Consider the following 19,387-nt stretch of genomic DNA (forward strand, 5'->3'; position numbering starts at 1 on the left):
CTGGTGGGAGCGGCTGGTGCTTGAGGAGTGGGACGACGATCGCTGGCTCAGGAACTTTAGGATGAGCCGGCAGACATTTATGGAGCTGTGCCAGTGGCTCACCCCCGCACTCAGGCACCAGGACACTGCCATGCGGCGTGTCCTCCCTGTGGAGAAATGGGTCGGCATCGCTGTCTGGAAGCTGGCCACTCCAGACAACTACCGATCCATGGGCCAGCAGTTTGGCGTCAGCAAGGCCACCATCGGGGCTGTCCTCATGGAGGTAAGAGGACCCACGGGGGGTGTGGCGGGCAGGGGGGCCCTGGCAGGGCAGGGGAGGGCAGGGCAGGGCCACGCACACCCTGCTCACCCCTCATTGGTGCTCTCCCATGTGCTTCCCCTGCAGGTCGTGTGCGCCATGAACGCCATGCTCCTCCACAGGCTCGTGAGGCTGGGGGACCCAGATGCCACCATCGCGGGCTTTGCCACGCGGGGCTTCCCCAATTGCTTCGGGGCTCTGGATGGGACTCACATCCCCATCCGCGCCCCGCATCACAATGGAGGACGCTACGTAAACCGCAAGGGCTACCACTCAGTGGTCCTCCAGGCCTTGGTGGACAGCCGGGGCTGTTTCCAGGACGTTTATGTGGGCTGGCCTGGCAGCACCCACGACGCCCAGGTTTTCCAGAACTTGGGCCTGTGCCGCTGGCTGGAGGCGGGGACCTACATCCCCCAGCGGGAGATCCCTGTGGGGGACACCACCATGCCCCTCTGCATCATCGCAGATGCAGCATACCCCCTCCAGCCCTGGCTCATGCACCCGTACACGGGCCATCTCTCTGCCAGCCAGGAGCGCTTCAACCAGCGCCTGAACCACGCGCGCCAGGTGGTGGAGTGCTCATTTGGCCGCCTCAAAGGGCGCTGGAGATGTCTCCTGACCCGCTTGGATGCGGGCCCCAACAACATCCCCCAGATTGTGGGAGCGTGCTGCGCCCTAAACAATCTGGTGGAGAGCAAGGGGGAGGCCTTTTTTCAGGGCTGGGCTGTGGAGGCCGGCAGGGCCGATGTCCAGCCACCCGCTGCCCCCAGTCGCCAGGTGGACCCCGAAGGGACCCGGGTCCGGGAGGCCCTGCGGGCCCACTTCGATGAGGCCGCGGGGTGAACTCTGCCAGGCCCCCTACTGCCCCCCCTTCCTCCACAACACTCCCTGCCCCTACGCCCACACCACGGAGCACCCAACAGCACACCCCCCCACACACTTTTCCTGGACAAATAAAAGCACGCACTTGGTGGTGAAATGAAACTGGTTTTCTTTGAACTGTTTTTTTAACTAATAACAACAAACTATATACAAGACCTTCTAACTAAACTATTATATAAGTGAATAATAAAAAAGTTTGCATATACTATATGTACAAAAAACAGAAAACCAGGGATTACAAGGAAGGGGAGAACTATTTACATGGGGGGGGACGGGGCAAACGGGGGGCACAAATAAATAAGTCCCAAAATATATACGGGGTGGGGGCCACGTCCTGGGCCCCACGCCCCTATAGTCCGGCACTGGGGGTGGGCGGCCGGGAGCCCCGCCTCGGCCGCAGCCCTGGCTGGGGCTGGCTGGGGGCTGGGCGGACCGGAAGATACGTCCGGTGAGTCTCAGCTGGCCCCAGGTGTCCCTCGGCGGTCCGGCCCTCGGTGGCGGGGCGACGGCGGACGGCGCGGCGATGAGCAGAGCAGCGGGTGGCGCGGCAGGTGGAGCACTCAGGGCGGGAGCAATGGCAGCCGGAACGGCATGTGGGGCCAGGTAGTCCATGAGGCAGTTGAAGGTATCCATGTAGGCCCCCCATGCCTCTTGGCACCAGGCCAGCGCCCACTCCTGGAGGTGGAGGCGGCGTTGCTCCACCCGCAGATGCTGCTCCACGACCTCCAGCTGCCGACGATGGATGGCCAGCAGCTGGGGGTCCGTCGCCAGCGTGTGGTGTTGCTGGGTCCGCCGTCTTGCCTGCCGTGGGGCCGGTCGGTCCTCCGCCGAGCGGCTTGCCTGGAGCGATGGCCCCGGAGGGGTTTCCGGGACCACTGAAGCCTTGCCGGCGCTCTCCGGTCCTTCCGATGGTGCAGCTGCGGAACACAGGAGGGGGGGAAAAAGAGTGGAGACAGGCGTTAGTGTGGGCCCCGAGCTGTGGCCCTTGTCCCCCCACCCCTGTGCTGCAGGTTCCCCATCCCCGTCCCCAGGAGATGCTGCTGTGATGGGGTTCACAGGTCCCACTGCACTGCACCCCGTCCCCTGGCGGGAGTGACTCTCACTTCACTCAGCAGGGTCTGACAGGAGAGGTTTCTTAGGCCACAGATGCCCAGTTTCTCCCAGGAGTGACAGTACGGCAGTCAGAGACAGTCCTTCCAACCCGTCCTGGGGAGAAGACCCCAAGGGGTGCCCCTCTGGGGTGTAGCTTTCCCCCTCCTCAGGCTGGCTGCCTTCCAGCTCTCCCTTCCCCTAGCCTCTACCTGCGGCCCCACCCCGATTCAAAGCCAGCTTGGCTCCTCCCTCCTCTTTGTTCAGGGCAGAGGTGTCACCTGCCAGTTGTAGCCCCAGGATCATCCTTTGCCCCTGGAAGCTATTCAGCTTGTTGCTCATATCTAGCCTGAGTCTCGCATTTGCACTCCCCCCACTCCTATGAGCGGATGGGAATAAGGGGACTTCGAAGTAAGCGGGGTCCTTTCGAAAAGGACCCCCGTCTGGACGAGCCACATCAATTTCGAAGTGTCGCAGCTGCCTGCATGCTAATGAAGCGCTGAATATGTATTTCAGCGCTTCATTCGTAAACTTCGAAATGGTCATTTGCATGGCCATTTCGAAGTTTTTGGCTAGTGTAGACACGGCCTAGATGGGCCAGTGATGCGATAAAGCACTTTTTGCATTCTGACTATTTTTTTACACAGATGATGGCTATTCTTGTACTATATACTTTTCCCCCTTGTCCTACTTTGAATTATAATATTCTTTTCTTTCAAACTTTCACACTTTTCACATATGTTTCACATCATCTTCTTTGTTATATCTCTCACCTTTCCTGCCTGTCTCTGATCAATTTCCATGTTAGTCATATATAGAGTAAAAGCAGTTTCGGGTAGGGACTATGGGTGAAATCTGGGTGCCACTAAAGTTAACAGTAGAACTCCTGTTCACTTCAGTAGCATCAGAATGTCACCCTGTGTTTTTATTTCTCTAAATGCACAAAACGTAAGATGTTACATAAAAAGTAAATAACAGCTAAAGGCCTCAAAATTGATGATAAAAACAGGAAAATTGGATTATAGGAATTCTAACAATAATTAATAGGGCTTGTTTGAAATAAAAGATCAGGGTTGGAAGAGATCTCAGGTAGTCAATTAGTCCAACCTTCCTGCCTGAAGAAGGACCAACCGAATTAGATCATCCTATTCAGGGCTTTGGCAAGATGGGCTTTACAACCTGATAAAGATGGAAATTCCACCACCTCCCAAGGCAAGTGATTCCAGTACTTCACTAGCCTCCTAGTGAAATACTTTTTTTTGCTAGTATCTAACCCAGACCTCCCCCACTACAACTGGAGACCACTGCTCCTTATTCTGTCATCTACCACCACATAGCACAGCCTAGCTCCATCCTCTTTGGAAACTTCCCCTCCCTCAGCTAGTTAAAGGCTGCTATCAAATCCCTCCTCACCTTTCTCTTCTGCAGACTAAATAAGGTGAGTACCTTCAGCCCTCTCCTTATAAGTCAGCTTCATTCAATTTTCTTTGCACTCCAGTGGACTCCCTCTATTTCCTCAACATCATTCCTGTAGTGGTGGGGGAGCACATGCTGACTGTGTGCTGTATGAAGAAATACTTTCTTTTGTTTGTTTTAAACTGGCTACCTGTTAATTTGATTTAGTGACTCCTAGTTCTTGTGTTGCGGGAATAAGTAAATAACTTTTTCTTATTTACTTTCTCCACATTGCCTGGCCAGTTGTGTCTTCTGTGCCAACAGCCATGGGGCAAATCTAGAAGTGGTCATCATTCCAAGCTGTTGACCACAGATGTGTACCCCCACCAAAACTGGTTTAGATTCTGAACTTTGCTGTACTTACATTCTTCTTATGAGCTTTCTGTCTTTACAATTTTTTATTTTTTGCGATGATCAAACAAAAATTGAGAATTTGAGCTTCAGTCTTATCAACACTGGGTGAAGCTAAATGGGGGAGAAAGAAAAACTGGGTCTAGGTTACCTTTCTTAATGTTGGAGCTGCCTGGGGCAAAATGGCCACCTGCAATTGCTCTAATTTACACAATCTGGAATAGTCTTTGGGGAACAACTTTCACCCTCTTATCATATCTGTTTCCCACTCTGTAATCCTCCTTAGAAAGGTGACATGAAGATGACTACATCGTTGGGAGAGCCTCCAGGGCATATACCTGACTGAATTTTTCAGGGAATCTCCAAATTTCCCTTTAGGGCAACTTTAAGTTTCCTTGGCACAACTACATATCTGGACAGAACACCTGGGCCTAGATATTATTTGGTTTTGATCCTCAATTTAAATTGAGAGTACAAAAAATATAAGGGAGGCCTTACCTAGATTAGGATTTTAAAGTATGAGCTAACACATGCTGTCACACACATTTAAAAAAAATCTAGTTTAGACAAGGCACATTCCCTGTAACAGATGCTAAAACATCCATGTCAAAGCCTAGACTCCTCCCTAGGATTTAACCCCAGCCATTTTAGAACATGTTAAAGTATAAATTGTCTTTTCCTTACTAGACTTCTAGATCATGTTTATTAGAATATTTAACAAGCATGACACTAGCATGCCTTTTATCTCAATCTAGACAAGGCATGAGGCATTTTTTTACACTCACCTTAGCTACATCCCAGAAGTTTGAGATTTTCAAAATTTAAATCCAGCTGGTAAATAAAAGTCCAGTTACTCTCTAATCCAGCTTTTTAGTATAAAACCTTCTATAACAAGTTTATTCATCCAGATTGAATTCTAGCTGTAGCATGGCTGAACATGCTATTTTCTAATCAAGCAACCATTGAACACATCAGAAGAATGATATTCTGGAGAACACTTTCCTTCATTGTGTCCAGTGAGCCATGCTAGATTACTTTTCTGATCCAACAACTCTTGAAGATTACCGCCAAAGAAATCAGTGCTGAAGAAGATTTACCATCTGGACCTGATCCTGCAAATCCTTACTTATGTGAGTAATCATTAAATTCATTAGAACCTCAAGATAAACATATTGGAAGTCCCCACTCCTCTGTTTTACACAAGGCTTGTGATTTTGTAATGCTTTGGGTGTTTAATTTTATTTTTTACCTCTGAAACCTACTTAGACTCAGATTAATAAACTCACCCCAACATATGTGTGCTTCTAATTATTTCCTCAGAATTGTACACACTTTCATTAAAGATGAATATCATCCAAAGATTTCAGGTTTGGGTGGTACAGAGGCTATCTACGCCTCCCCATCTCTTGAGGTTCAGTCAGCATTATTTTGTTACTTGCAGCATTTTTACATGGTAAATAATGCAACAAAAGTCACAGACAGTCGGACGGACAAGGGGATGAACAGCGTAGTATCACTGAAATTGGAATGGTTTATTTAGTAACACTGTGAAGTAGTACATTTTAGCTTCACTACCCCATCAGTATCAGCTGTACTAATCTGTGCAGTCTCTGGCAGTGTCTAGACTTGCACCTGATCAACAAATCTTTTGTAGTTCCCAGGTGGTTAACCGTCTGCCCTTCCCCCATGAACAACAAACATTTGCCACAGCAAGTGTACATGTGAACACTGCTTTGTTGGCAGGATTGAAACCCGCTGATTCGGGGAGTAAGTATTTTGTCAGCACAACAGCATTCACACACACTAACTTCTAATAACAGGGCTGTGTCAACACAGCCTTTTCGCTAAAAGCTCGATAGTGTAAACACACCTTCTTATAGCTTCTTAATATAACAGGAATCCTAATGGGAACAAATTCATCACTGGTTTAATTCTACTGAAGTCAATGGGATTACACCTGAATAAATGTGGCCCTATGTGAGTAAAACTAACCCATATCTAAGGGATAGTCATACCAGTGGTTCCCAACCTTTTCAGTAACACGGCACACTTCAATGAGACAAACAATTCCACTGCAACTAGCTTTTTTTCAGCTGAATCAGTAACTCATAGACATTACATTTACTACGGTTACGGTCTTACTAGAAAGGTTTGCAACATAGTACTGCATACAATAAGCTAAACAAGCACTAACGTTTCAAATCCACCACAGAAAACACCATCTTAGTGGGCACAGACACATTTTCAAAATTTGCTCAATGCATGCAAGTGATGTTGAGTAAAAATATAACTACTGAAGGTAGGCTGCCTTCCTCACCAGCCCATTGGAGCCAGGACCTGGCATTTAAACTGCACTCCAGCTCCAAGACCCTCACACCTTCCTTACCTCCTTCCCTCTTAATTTACTGTAACTTGCATCAATCGGGGTGGCTTTTTCATATTCTGGCTATGTCTACACTAGCCAAAAACTTCAAAATTGCCAGACAAATGGCCATTTCGAAGTTTACTAATGAAGTGCTGAAATATATATTCAGCGCCTCATTAGCATGCGGGCGACCGCGGCACTTCGAAATTGACGTGGCTGGCTACCGCGTGGCTCGTCCAGACAGGGCTCCTTTTCGAAAGGACCCTGCGTATTTCAAAATCCCCTTATTCCCATCTGCTCATAGGAATAAGGGGACTTCGAAGTAGCCGGGGTCCTTTTGAAAAGGAGCCTCGTATGGACGAGCCACGCAGCGGTGAGCCACGTCAATTTCAAAGTGATGTGGCCGCCCGCATGCTAATGAGGCGCTGAATATGTATTTCAGCGCTTCATTAGTAAACTTCAAAATGGCCATTTGCATGGCAATTTCGAAGTTTTTGGCTAGTGTAGACACAGCCTCCAAGTGACATAAATTGACATAAGCACTAGAGTAAACCTCCTCTAACAGAAGAAACTTTTCTGTGAACTGTCCTGAAGGCAAACAATTCAAAATTACAAGTTAAGACCCTATGTGTTATATAAAAGCAAAACACAAAGCCAAAATAAAATATAAGCCAATATAAATCTTAGACCCCTCTGCTGTATGTGATTTGTATTTTAACAACAGATCTATAATTTAGGGTGTAACAATACTTCAGTGTGCCTCCAAGGACAAATTCAAAGGGGCTCACCCAATTACTAGTGAATGATGTATTCTATTTTCCCAGGCCTGTCCCTTTTCTTTGTCATCCAGAATGTCCATCCTAATTCAAACCACTCTCGGTTCCACCCCATTGCATTCTGAACATCTTTTCTTCATCCTCCACCGAAGTCTCTAGTGGGGTCTGATTTCTCCTTATCTCTCCCACACCTCCCAAAAAGTCCTTACTGTTTGTTTTTTTTTCCACTTGTGGCTCTATCCAACCCTTTTCCTTCTAGGTAGCCTCTTCTCTCTGCTGGCTGTGTCCCCTGTTTACCTCCATCCCCCCATTTCCTATGTCCTTGCAGTCTCAGCTCCTCTATTTAATCTTGGCACACTACAATAACCATATGGTTGCAATTAAAGCAGTTTGGTGTTCATAATTCCAGATTAAATTTAAATTGATTTTTAAAAAACAAAGTAGGTATTTTCCCCTTCATGCTGTCACTTAGGGCAAAATTAAAATAGTCTGGTGTCCAAACTGAGTTTATTTATATGCCAATGTTTTCATGGCTGACCTGGAACAGCACTTCCTTAGCTCTTGTCCACTAACACCCTGTCTCTACTTACGCTACATTGATGACACCTTCAGCATCTGGACCCATGGGAAGGAGACTCTGGAGGAATTCCACTGGGACTTCAACAACTTTCACCCCAACATCAACCTCAGCCTGGAACAGTCCATACAGGAGATCCACTTCCTGGACACCACGGTGCTAATACACGATGGCCACATCAATACCACCCTGTACTGCAAACCCGCTGACTGCTACGCCCACCTTCATGCCTCCAGCTTCCATCCCAGACACACCACACGATCCATTGTTTCCAGCCAAGCACTAAGATATAAACGCATTTGCTCCAACCACTCCGACAGAGACAAACACCTACAGGATCTCTAGCAAGCATTCTTGAAACTGCAATACCCACCCGAGGAAGTGAAAAAACAGATCAACAGAGCCAGATGTGTGCCACGAAGCCTCTTACTACAGGACAAGCCCAAGACAGAAACCAACAGAACACCACTAGCCATCACCTACAGTCCTCAGCTAAAACCTCTACAGCGCATCATCAGGGATTTACAACCCATCCTGGACAATGATCCCCCACTTTCACAGGCCTTGGGAGGCAGACCAGTCCTTGCCCACGGACAACCTGCCAACCTGAAGCAAATCCTAACCAGCAACTATACACTGCACCACAGTCACTCTAACTCAGGGACCCATCCATACAACAAACCTCGTTGCCAGCTCTGCCCACATATCTACACCAGCAACACCATTACAGGACCTAACCAGATCAGCCACACCATCGTGGGTTCATTCAGCTGCACATCTACCAATATAATTTATGCCATCATGTGCCAGCAATGCCCCTCTGCTATATACATCAGACAAACTGGACAGTCTCTACGTAAAAGAATAAACGCACACAAATCAGATATCAGAAATGGCAATATACAGAAACCCGTAGGAGAGCAATTCAATCTCCCAGGCCACACAATAGCAGACTTAAAAGTAGCTATCCTACAGCAAAGAAATTTCAGGACCAGACTCCAAAGAGAAATTTCTGAGCTACAATTCATCTGCAAATTCGACACCCTCAGCTCAGGCTTAAACAAAGACTGCGAATGGCTGGCTAAATACAAAAGCAGCTTCCCCTCCCTTGGTATTCACACCTCCAGATCAACTGCTGGCAGTAAGCCTCACCCTTGCTGACTGAGCTAACCTTGTTATCCCCACCCTTGCTCTGGCTTATTTATACCTGGCCCTGCAGATTTCCAAGACCAGCATCTGATGAAGTGAGTCTGTGTTCACGAAAGCTCACGCTCAAAACTTTTCTGTTAGTCTGTAAGGTGCCACAGGACCCTTCGTTGCTGTTGTAGTCTGAGACATGATTCTTAAGTCTGATCCAGAATGGCAAATTCTACATTTCCATACCTCCATAATATTTTTACAATTGTTACATGGTGATTGGAGTTTAAGAAATCTCTCCATTTCAATTACACAGCTTCCAAGTATTATCAAACTTTTCATGTTGCCAGTCTTAACAGAAAGGTTATATTTTGAACCACGTTTCCTTCTATTCACAAATATGTGAAAAGTCTCTTCTAGCATTCATAATCAAGTAAGTAAGGATGTAAACATTTAACCAATTAACTGGCAGGCCTCATTCTAAACAGATGAGGCTTACTGGTTACAGTTAACCAGAAGGAGTTGGAGCAGCTCCCCAACTGCCACAGAGTCAAGTGGGGTGCTCTCCAGCCCAGCCACAGTAGCTCCTGTCCACAGCAGCCCTGGGGAGTGAGGGGGGGTCACTCCAGACTCTTGCTGTGACAGGAGCAGGGTGGCTGCTCCAGCCCAGGTGGTTTGGGTCTCCCCAGGTGCCTTCTTCATCTGCCCCATTCAAAATCATGAACTAATTAAAAGGATTTTAAATCCATAAAATAACGTCTCTGTACTGACTACTGCAATTGCTTAAACAGAAAAGTAATATTAAAATAGTATCTATGTATTTTATCTGTCTTTGATAAATATTTGGTCCTTTTTGAATTCCAGGAGCTTGGTACTTACAGAAACAGGATCTATCAACATCCTAGGATATGACATATCTTTCCACATCTGCAGCCTTACTTTGAAAACACCTCCTCTCTTCTAGTTGATCAATCTGAAGAGGTAAAAGCATGAGGTTGGATGTTTGAAAATCTGAGATATATTCATGCCTCTGCCATTAACTCATTACATAGCCTTTAATAAGTTACTTGCCTTTTTATTTTCCCAGCTGCAAAATGAGAATTCTATTCTAAGAAATGTTATTATTCAAGTACAGAAAATCAAAATATAATTATGAAAATGTACCTTATTTTTTCATGTAAGAGGGAATCCAAGAGGACAATGAGATAATCAGACCACTAAAAGTAAAAGAGGTTGAGACCTGACATTAAAGAAGAAAAATAAATACGATCACACTCAGTTCACAGAGCTCTTTTATACAGGGAACATTAATTTCCATTATTATTTCGCTGCATATTGATATATGAGACAAGATACAAGCAGGTATAAAATGATTGAGAAAAGGAAGTTGTAATAATACAATTTAAGGACTGAATCTTGTAATCATTACACCTGTTCACAGTCCTGCTGAACTCACTGAGCCCACTCCTAGCAGTTATTTGTAACTTTGGGTAATGGTGTATTGTAGATATCACACAGCTTTATTATAATTATCAGGCTTTTAGGCCCAAGGAAAACTGTGCCCGAAGACTGAATTTTTTTTTAATGTATTAGACAGTTGAGGCCAGAACTAATCCATGTTGCCATCAAGTCCCTTGGCTGCTCCTCAGCTAATGTTCCTTCTGAAACTAATGTTCTCTTTCAGAGAATATGTAGTACCTCATGAGATGGAATATGTACAAATCAATCCGGAAAAGGCTAAAGGGGTGACATTTATAAACCTCAAGTTCCACAAATCTGATTTAACTATATCTACTGGAGATGATGTAAAGTCAGACATAAATGAAATATAACACGAAGGCTACGTCTACATGAGCCCCAAACTTTAAAATGGCCATGCAAATGGCCATTTCGAAGTTTACTAATGAAGCGCTGAAATGCATATTGAGCGCTTCATTAGCATGCGGGTGGCTGCGGCACTTCGAAATTGACGCGCCTCGCCGCCGCGCGTCTCGTCCCGACGGGGCTCCTTTTCGAAAGGACCCCACCTACTTCGAAGTCCCCTTATTCTGGGGACTCATGGGAATAAGGGGACTTCGAAGTAGGTGGGGTCCTTTCATTCAGCTCATGGGAATAAGGGGACTTCGAAGTAGGCTGGGTCCTTTCGAAAAGGAGCCCCATCGGGACGAGCCGCATGGTGGTGAGGCGCATCAATTTCGAAGTGCCGCGGCCGCCCGCATGCTAATGAAGCGCTGAATATGCCTTTCAGCGCTTCATTAGTAAACTTCGAAATGGCCATTTACGTGGCCATTTCAAAGTTTGGGGCTAGTGTAGACATAGCCAATAAGTCTTGAAAGAAAAACTGCATTTTCTGTGTATAATTTTCTTGAATTATGGCTTTAAAAGAAGCAGCATTCTGAAATGCCCTTTTTTTATACTTTGCCCTGTTTTCCCTTACATTTCTTTGGGTTTCTCTGGCTAAACAATGAGTGCTCACAAACTTCTGACTTCTCATATACATGCACTTAGACATAAGAACTTTTGAAATTTTAAAATTAAACACATACGGACTTATTTCCCTTTTACTGTCATATCCTAATTGAATTCTGTCAAGATTAACTAATGAAACTGCTCAGTTCTGTTGGACACATCTGTTTTCCAATGCTGCCACCCATCAAAATTTTGGTGAAAAATACCAGTTTTCAAAAGCCATAAGCATATATGCAGATTTCAATTTCAGTGACTTATACTATCAGGACTAGAACCACCAAGAAAAAACAGATCACTCTGTCACTTATTATTTCCTAATCATTTCAGGCAAATTTAATTCTAAACCACCATTTGCAGTCTGACACTGTCTCATTTACTTCCAAATATGAGTTCAAAAAACCTATATACCATACTGCTAACAGTGCAGTTTTTGAAATTCATACTACCTTATATTAATCATCTAAATTTGACCAGATAGTCAGTGCCCATTGCTAGAGTGAAGGGTGTATGTTGATTGTTTAAGATAAAATGATACGTGAGCTGTGAATGGAAGGAAAGAGATAAATAAAGGTTGAGTAAAAACTGATGACTAGAGTGTAGATGTGTTCTGAATGTCTTAATTGCTTATTTCTTTGCTTTTACATTTTGTATTGGTTGTGCAGAATGGGAATCTTAACTCAAAATTCGTAATTTTTTGTATGAGTATAATACTAATAGCAATTTAGAAAATATGCAGGAGCACAGTGACTGGGTAATGATGAGGCTTTTAAGCATTGTAATTACAGGTAATTATAAGGCCATACCTATAACAGGTAAGAATGCATTAGCTAAAACATTAAAATAGCCATTTAAGAAGCTCAGTAATTCATTACATGGTGTGTGGTTACATTACAGCACATAAACTTCGTAAGTGTGTTAGCACTCATTTTCCACTGCATGCGTATCCATATTAGAACTGTACTTTATTATTTACATACAGTAAACCCTCAATTTAATGGACTAGTGGGGGGAGGGATTTTTGTTATTCCCAAAAATCCATTAAATGCGAGGGCTAACTGCCCACTAACCCCTGCCAGGCTCCCCAACCCCCAGCTGCACCCCCAGAATTCAGGGACTCACCAGAGACGCAGCCACTGGAGGAGCCACCAGAGCCTGCTGTGCAGCTGGAGCTGCCAGAACTGTAGCTGGGATCCCGCTGCACGGCTGGAGGCACCCTGCAGTGGGGCGTATATGCAGGCAGATGGGAGGAGTACATAGTGGCTCCAGTGGAGAAGGCAGTGACAACTACTCTAGGCCACAACAGCAGTAAGTCTGTTAACTTTTTTGTGGGGGAGAAGGATTTTACGGACCCCAGTGGACTTAGGGAACAACAGACTTCAGGAACAAAGGGGGAATATCCAGTGTTTCCAAAGTCCGCTATATCAGGGTCTATAAAATTGAAGGTTTATTGTTCTGTCTTTTAAGGAAAGTGATAAGACAGGTTTATAACATCTGGGAATATAAGCTTGTTCCAGGCAACCACATGCTAGTCCTCATTTCAGATATCAGTCTTCCCTGAGATTTAAAACAAATTTTAAAAAGTCTCAGCTTCCTTTCCCCATTTCCTCCCACATAATTCCTAAAACTTTACACAGAAATAGCCTAAAACGCTAGTGTTCTTACTCAGCCAGCTATTCTACAGGGGAAAATATGATGGAGAGAGTGCATTTTAGAGTGGGAATCCCACTGCCCTCTAAAACATGCAGCAAACCCTCCCTCTGTGGCCATCCAGCTCTGCTAGCTATTGAGGTGGATGGGAATGTAGTTTTTGTGAAAATGACACCTCTCCACTGGGAAATGTTTATTTTCTAATTCTCCTGCCCTCCTTTCCAGACTGATTCCCGATGTTTGGTATCACAATCCCTCCCATTAGATTGAATTTTAATGTTACACACATTATTAAAGGTATTGGGAGGAAGATGATTAGAAAGAAGAAAGCTTCTTTTAAAGCAGCCATCATAGGAAAGTAAATGTATATATGTATGTGGCCATTAGATAGGAAGACATGAATGAGGGACGTTCCTTAATGTTTGTGCCCTTGAGCTACAACCATAAATACCATTCTTTGAAAGATGCTCTCAGACAGAGACTACAGATAATACTGTAAAATACATGTTTTGTTTGTTTTATTTTACATCCTTCCTATTGCAGCATTGGCACAAAAGACAAAACCAGCACAGTATCTTCTAAGGCCTCCCTACCATTTGCTGTTGAGATCACCTGTTTTGCTCTCCCTGCTAAGGAGTCTTGCAAGCTCAGATTTCCTCACATCACTTGGCTTACATTTGACACCCTCTAATGTGATACTCTATGTGGTGGAATTCAGAATAAATGCCCCAAATAAAATCAGTACCTCCTGATTGTGGTGGAAACAAGGTACTAGTTGGTTAGGTCTCACATCTCTTCATTGAAATCTTTCCAACCAGCATCAAGAATCTTTCATCTTTTCAACATTGCCTAGTTTTCTAATATTTTAGTAGATCGCCATCTTTTGCTGCTGTATGTTAGCATTGACATTACATTTGAATTGAGAATTCGGAGTTTTGTTATATCTTTGTTTTCCATGCATTTTTGAATTGAATAACTGCTATGGATGCCTTTCTTTTTCTTGATGTTACTTCCTTCTTGAAGTCACTGTTGGTGAATATGGTGCTGCCCACGTAGATTGTTTTATTGTCTTGATATGTTACCTCCTAATGTGATGTTTTTGGTTGTCCTGGATTTCAAGGATGTTTGTTTTAGCAAAACTGATTTTGAGCCCTCCTTGGCATGCTATATTTCCTATGATTTTTCCAGAGTGTCATTCAGTATCATACTATCATCAACAAAGTCTAGGTCTTCTAGATGTTTGCCTTTTACACATGCCACACCATTTGGGTTTCTAGCATATCTGATCACAGTAATACATACTATTTCTCATAAGTGTATGGAGAACAAGTTCAAACAAATGTGAGTTTGATGTTTTTGTTTGGAATTTACTTATTGGTGAATAACTGAGTGTGCGCCAATTACATTTATTACTATAAGCAAACGTATTATATTTTAGAATGAATCTTCATCTATTCTGATGTTTATATTGCATTTATTAAGCCGATTTTACTACGGAGCAGCACTCAAAGGAGTTGGAGCCTTGTTTCTTGAACAATCACTACTGCTTAATACAGGGGCTACGTCTACACGTGCACACTACATCGAAATAGCTTATTTTGATGTAGCGACATCGAAATAGTCTATTTCGATGAATAATGTCTACACGTCCTCCAGGGCTGGCAACGTCGACGTTCAACATCAACGTTGGGCAGCACCACATCGAAATAGGCGCTGTGAGGGAACGTCTACATGCCAAAGTAGCACATATCGAAATAAGAGTGCCAGGAACACCTGCAGACAGGGTCACAGGGCGGACTCAACAGCAAGCCGCTCCCTTAAAGGGCCCCTCCCAGACACAGTTGCACTAAACAACACAAGATCCACAGAGCCAACAACTGGTTGCAGACCCTGTGCATGCAGCATGGATCCCCAGCTGCAGCAGCAGCAGCAGCCAGAAGCCCTGGGCTAAGGGCTGCTGCGCACGTTGACCATAGAGCCCCGCAGGGGCTGGAGAGAGAGCGTCTCTCAACCCCTCAGCTGATGGCCGCCATGGCAGACCCCACTATTTCGATGCTGTGGGACGTGGATCGTCCACACGTGTCCTACTTCGACGTTCAACTTCAAAGTAGGGCGCTATTCACATCCCCTCATGGGGTTAGCGACTTCGACGTCTCGCCGCCTAACGTCGATTTCAACTTCGAAATGGCGCCCAACACGTGTAGCCGTGACGGGCGCTATTTCGAAGTTGGCACCACTACTTCGAAGTAGCGTGCACGTGTAGACATGGCCAGGGTGGAGAACCTTTTTTGGATCAAGGTCCCTGACCCATGAAAAGTTGAGATCCACACAACTAAGAAGCAAAAAAATAAAACAAAGGAAAAAAAAGCCCTCACTGACAAAGTCCACAATTGAAAAAGAGAGGGGCCAGGCTAGTAGATTTTGTGGTCCCCTGGGCTCTGAGGTGGGGCCAAAATAAGGAGTTCAGTGTGGGAGGGGACTGCCAGGAAGTGGGCTTAGTATGTGGGGTCTAGGCAGAAGGGAGGGTGCAGGAGTGGGATGGGAGGATTCTGGGAAGGTGATGGGTGAAGAAGCAGGCTGAGGTTGGGAGAGCTAGGCAGAAGTAGGCTGGGTAATGGAGTCTGGGCAGGAAGTGGATGCAGGAGCTGGCTGGGGTGGAGGATCTGAGTGGGAGGAGGTGCTGGAGCTGGCTGGGGAGGAGGGTCTAGGAGAGAGGGGTCCACAAGCAGGCTGGTGTTGGTGGCGTGGGCAGAATGGGGGTTGCAGGAGCAGGTGGGAGAACTGGTCGGGAGGGAGTGCCAGGATGGGCTGGGGCTGAGAAGGCTGAGTGGGACAGGGGAGCAAGAGGGGCCTGGATGGAAGAGCAGGCTGGAAATTTGGGGTCTGGGCGAAAGAGGGTGCCGGACCTGACATAGAGTGGAGGGTCTAGGCAAGGACGGTGTACAAGAGCAGGCTGGTATGTGTGTCTGTCTGGGAGTGGTATTCAGGAGCAGGCTGGATTGGGGCAGGTCTGGGTGATTGGCGGGCATTTATCTGCTTAGCTCCCTTGGAGTGCACATGGCTTCATGTACCTGTCACTCCCAGGCACCATCCCCCACTACTTCTACTGGCCACAATTCCAGACAAACAGAACAGTGGGAGAAAAGCCTCCGGACAGCATTTCCCTATGTTGCTATTCCCCGAGCTGGATGGGAGGGGGAAGAGCAGCAGCTCTCTGAGGAGCTGCTTCTTCTCCCTGCCAGGCAGTGCCCGTGCATCAGATCTAGCGCCAGCTTGCCTGATTCCAGCCTGTGATTCTCAGGGGTCCACACATCCTGCACCCTGCAGTAGGCCAGGAGGGGAGGAGAGCCCGGCGCATCAGTGCCCAGACCCAGGCAAGCTACAGTCCATAAATTCCCCACCTTATTTTAATAAAATCTGTAATCTCAACTGGTTTCAACTGTGAGCACCCTGAATAAAAATTCTCCAAACTAATTCCTTTGGAATAAAAAAGTTTACCCATAATTTACAAATACATGTGTTGTTTTGAAATGCCTTACATTTGCTCTTACAAACATGACCAAACAAGTAGGGTCAGATGGCGGCATTTAGTTACACTTTAGCAGTGACATTTAACGTATCAGTCTCTGTATGTTGCAGACCCCAGAATGTGATCTTTCTAGGTACATTACTGATGGTAAGGTTTAGTACTAGAAGTTTGTCTATACGGGTTAAACAGCAGAGATTTACTTCCTTTAAAATTTATTATTATTTAAATATATTTCTCATATATAGAGCCTTGCTCAGAAACACAACTGGTATCTACATTCGTATCTTCATTTGTGAAAATGACCCATAGATATAAAGTGGATATCCATAAATTTGCAGGATTCTAGATACAAAATTTGTATCCACATCTGTATCTGTATCTGCAAAAATGAACTACAGATATCTGCATCCACATCTGCAGATGCCAATAACCAAAGATACAATGCAGATATCCACAGATTTGTAGAGCTCTACTCCTACAGCATATTCAATATTATACTAGGAAAGCGACAGGAAAGAAATTCAGAACTTCTGATTAGTATCTAATGGAATTGCCAGTTATTTTTAGTATGTAAAATGGTTGTCAAAGGTGTATGATGTGCCAGTATTCACTATAATAAGTACATATTATTCTGAACAATTAGTAGAATGGTGAGACACCTTAAAGCTTTCATCACAAATTGAGCATAGATTTTTTTGCAATTTCTGAGTTATGTACCATACGTTATATAGATACATATATTTTAAAAAGACATTTTACATTGCATATGAAAATACTGTAGCTATATGACCAAAAATAACCCACTGAAAAATTAACCTCATATAATTTATTACCTAGGCACTAGTGCTAATATTGCATTGAAACATTCTCATTATGCCATTGTAGTAGCCATTCCGTAACTGAAGTTAGAGTTAGCTTCCTACTGCAGGCTTCATTTTTAAACTTTGACTTTCACTTGTCCCTTCTCTAAAAAGAACCCAATCTTCAAAGTTTGCATGCATTACCTCCTCCAAGGGTAGAGTTTATATGAAAAATTTGTTAAAAGCCATCAAAATAGTTCTTAAATTATGGCATTTTGAAAATGTATTTTATATCTTTTTTTAAATATTTCTTTGTTTCAACATAGTGCCACAATTGCTTGCTTTTTGGCACAGAGCTTAGTGGTTTGAGCATTGGTCTGCTAAACCCAAGCTTGTGAGTTCAATCCATATGAGGGCCATTTAGGGATCTGGGGTAAATAAATTTAAAAAAAAAATCTGTCACAGATGGTGATAGGTCCTGCAGTGAGTGTAGGGGACTGGACTCAATGACCTCTGAAGGTCCCTTCCAGTTCTATGAAACGGATATATCTGCATATATCTATTTAAAATATCAAATATGTTTGTTGTCTTGGCCTCATTAAAAAGAAATGCCATTGATGAGTTAACAAGGTATAATAGTACTTATTTTATATAGATAGATAGATAGATTATTTTTATTATTTCTTTGGGTTAATAAAAGAGAGATTTATCCAAGACTAGATGACACGGCCACAAATAAAATGTTTATCTAAAACATAGTACTTAAATGATCATTATTACCATAACATACTGTGCACACAAAAATACATTTAAAAATACATTTAAAGTTGCAAAGTTAAACCCTCAAAAGCTCAGAAGTGGCAGAACTGAAGTTGCCCATGAAACCTTAATTCAGCTCATTGATGCGTATTTATTATACTACAGTTTTAATGCCATCATTTTTCTACAGCACTGTTGTATCATTCAGTGCACTGGAGGGACAGTGCTCCTTTAGGCTCAGTATTTCGGTTTAATCTCATTATTTCATGCGTGGTCTTGCTCCTTATTTACTGCGCAGTATTCAACACGTCCTGAAGACTGAATTCTTAATTTCTGCAGGGGCTATGGCACTCAGTTCTGTAGTACATGTATTTCACAAACATGAAGTCTTCATAAAGCTCCTGTGAGGTGAGGAGGTACTAGTATCCTCATGTTACAGATGAAAACCTGATTAACAGAGAGATTAAAGTGAGAAGTGTCCATTAATTTTGAATAACCAATTAATGATCCTGATGTTTAGCATATGTAGCATTATATATCACTTTGTATGTTCAAAGGAGCTCCTATTCACTTCAGAGGCAGCTGTGAGTACTCAGAAATTCTGTACATAAAACTTCAAAGTACCAGATAGGGCACCCAGAAAATGAGAAATACATAGTGACCAGTTGTGAAAAGACTGATTTATGTGGCTTGACCAGAATCACATAGTAATTCAGAGGGCAGAAGCAGGACTAGAATCTATTCCCTATGGCAGCATTCGACTGCCTTACCACTCTTCCTGCAATCTCCTGTCTCCTGCACTATATACCTTCCAACTTCTGCAACAAATGAAGCAGAGCTCAATGTACAACAGCCTGCTATACTATGTAGCCCTCATTCATCCCACAGCAGGTTCATCCTACACAGTGAATAATGCAGGGTGCTTGTAGTACAGCGGTGGGCAAGATCCAGCCGGTGGACTGCCCAGGCACAGAGCAGCCAGCCCCTACTTTAAGTGGCTTCCTGCTCCATGTAGCTCTCTGTTCCAGATGTCTGGGGTAGGGGTGGGGTGGTTTTGCATGCTGCTCCCGCCCCTTGCAAAATATCTCACCTCCCACTGGCCAGTTTACAATTTCTGACCAACAGGATCTGAGAGATTTTTGCTGGGGGTTTAGGGACAATGTGCAAAGAGGTGTCTGGAGCAGAGAGCTACCTGGAGCAGGAAGCAGTTTTGAGCTGTCCGGGGCTGCAGCAGGCAGAGAGCCTGCTTTAGA

General features: G+C 44.6%; 1 protein-coding gene across 4 annotated transcripts in view; it reads right to left on the minus strand.

Moving 5' to 3' along the window:
- The window catches only part of ATG10 (autophagy related 10), a 185,395-nt gene that overhangs the window by 154,010 nt on the left and 11,998 nt on the right, over positions 1-19,387 (minus strand). Inside the window, exons 2-3 of one of the 4 annotated variants that reach the window (XM_074995377.1) lie at positions 10,095-10,147; positions 9,810-9,903 (exon numbers count right to left, since the gene is read on the minus strand). The exons of 2 other annotated variants lie outside the window; for them this stretch is intronic. In XM_074995377.1, the coding sequence (XP_074851478.1) occupies positions 9,810-9,857 (48 nt within the window). In that variant the 5' untranslated portion in view covers positions 9,858-9,903; positions 10,095-10,147. Of the gene's footprint in view, positions 1-9,809; positions 9,904-10,094; positions 10,171-19,387 lie in introns of all 4 variants that reach the window. One more of the 4 variants, XM_074995376.1, reaches the window with a different exon arrangement.

This window comes from Carettochelys insculpta, chromosome 5 (genome assembly GCF_033958435.1).
Source record: "Carettochelys insculpta isolate YL-2023 chromosome 5, ASM3395843v1, whole genome shotgun sequence".
NCBI classification, from domain to species: domain Eukaryota; kingdom Metazoa; phylum Chordata; order Testudines; family Carettochelyidae; genus Carettochelys; species Carettochelys insculpta.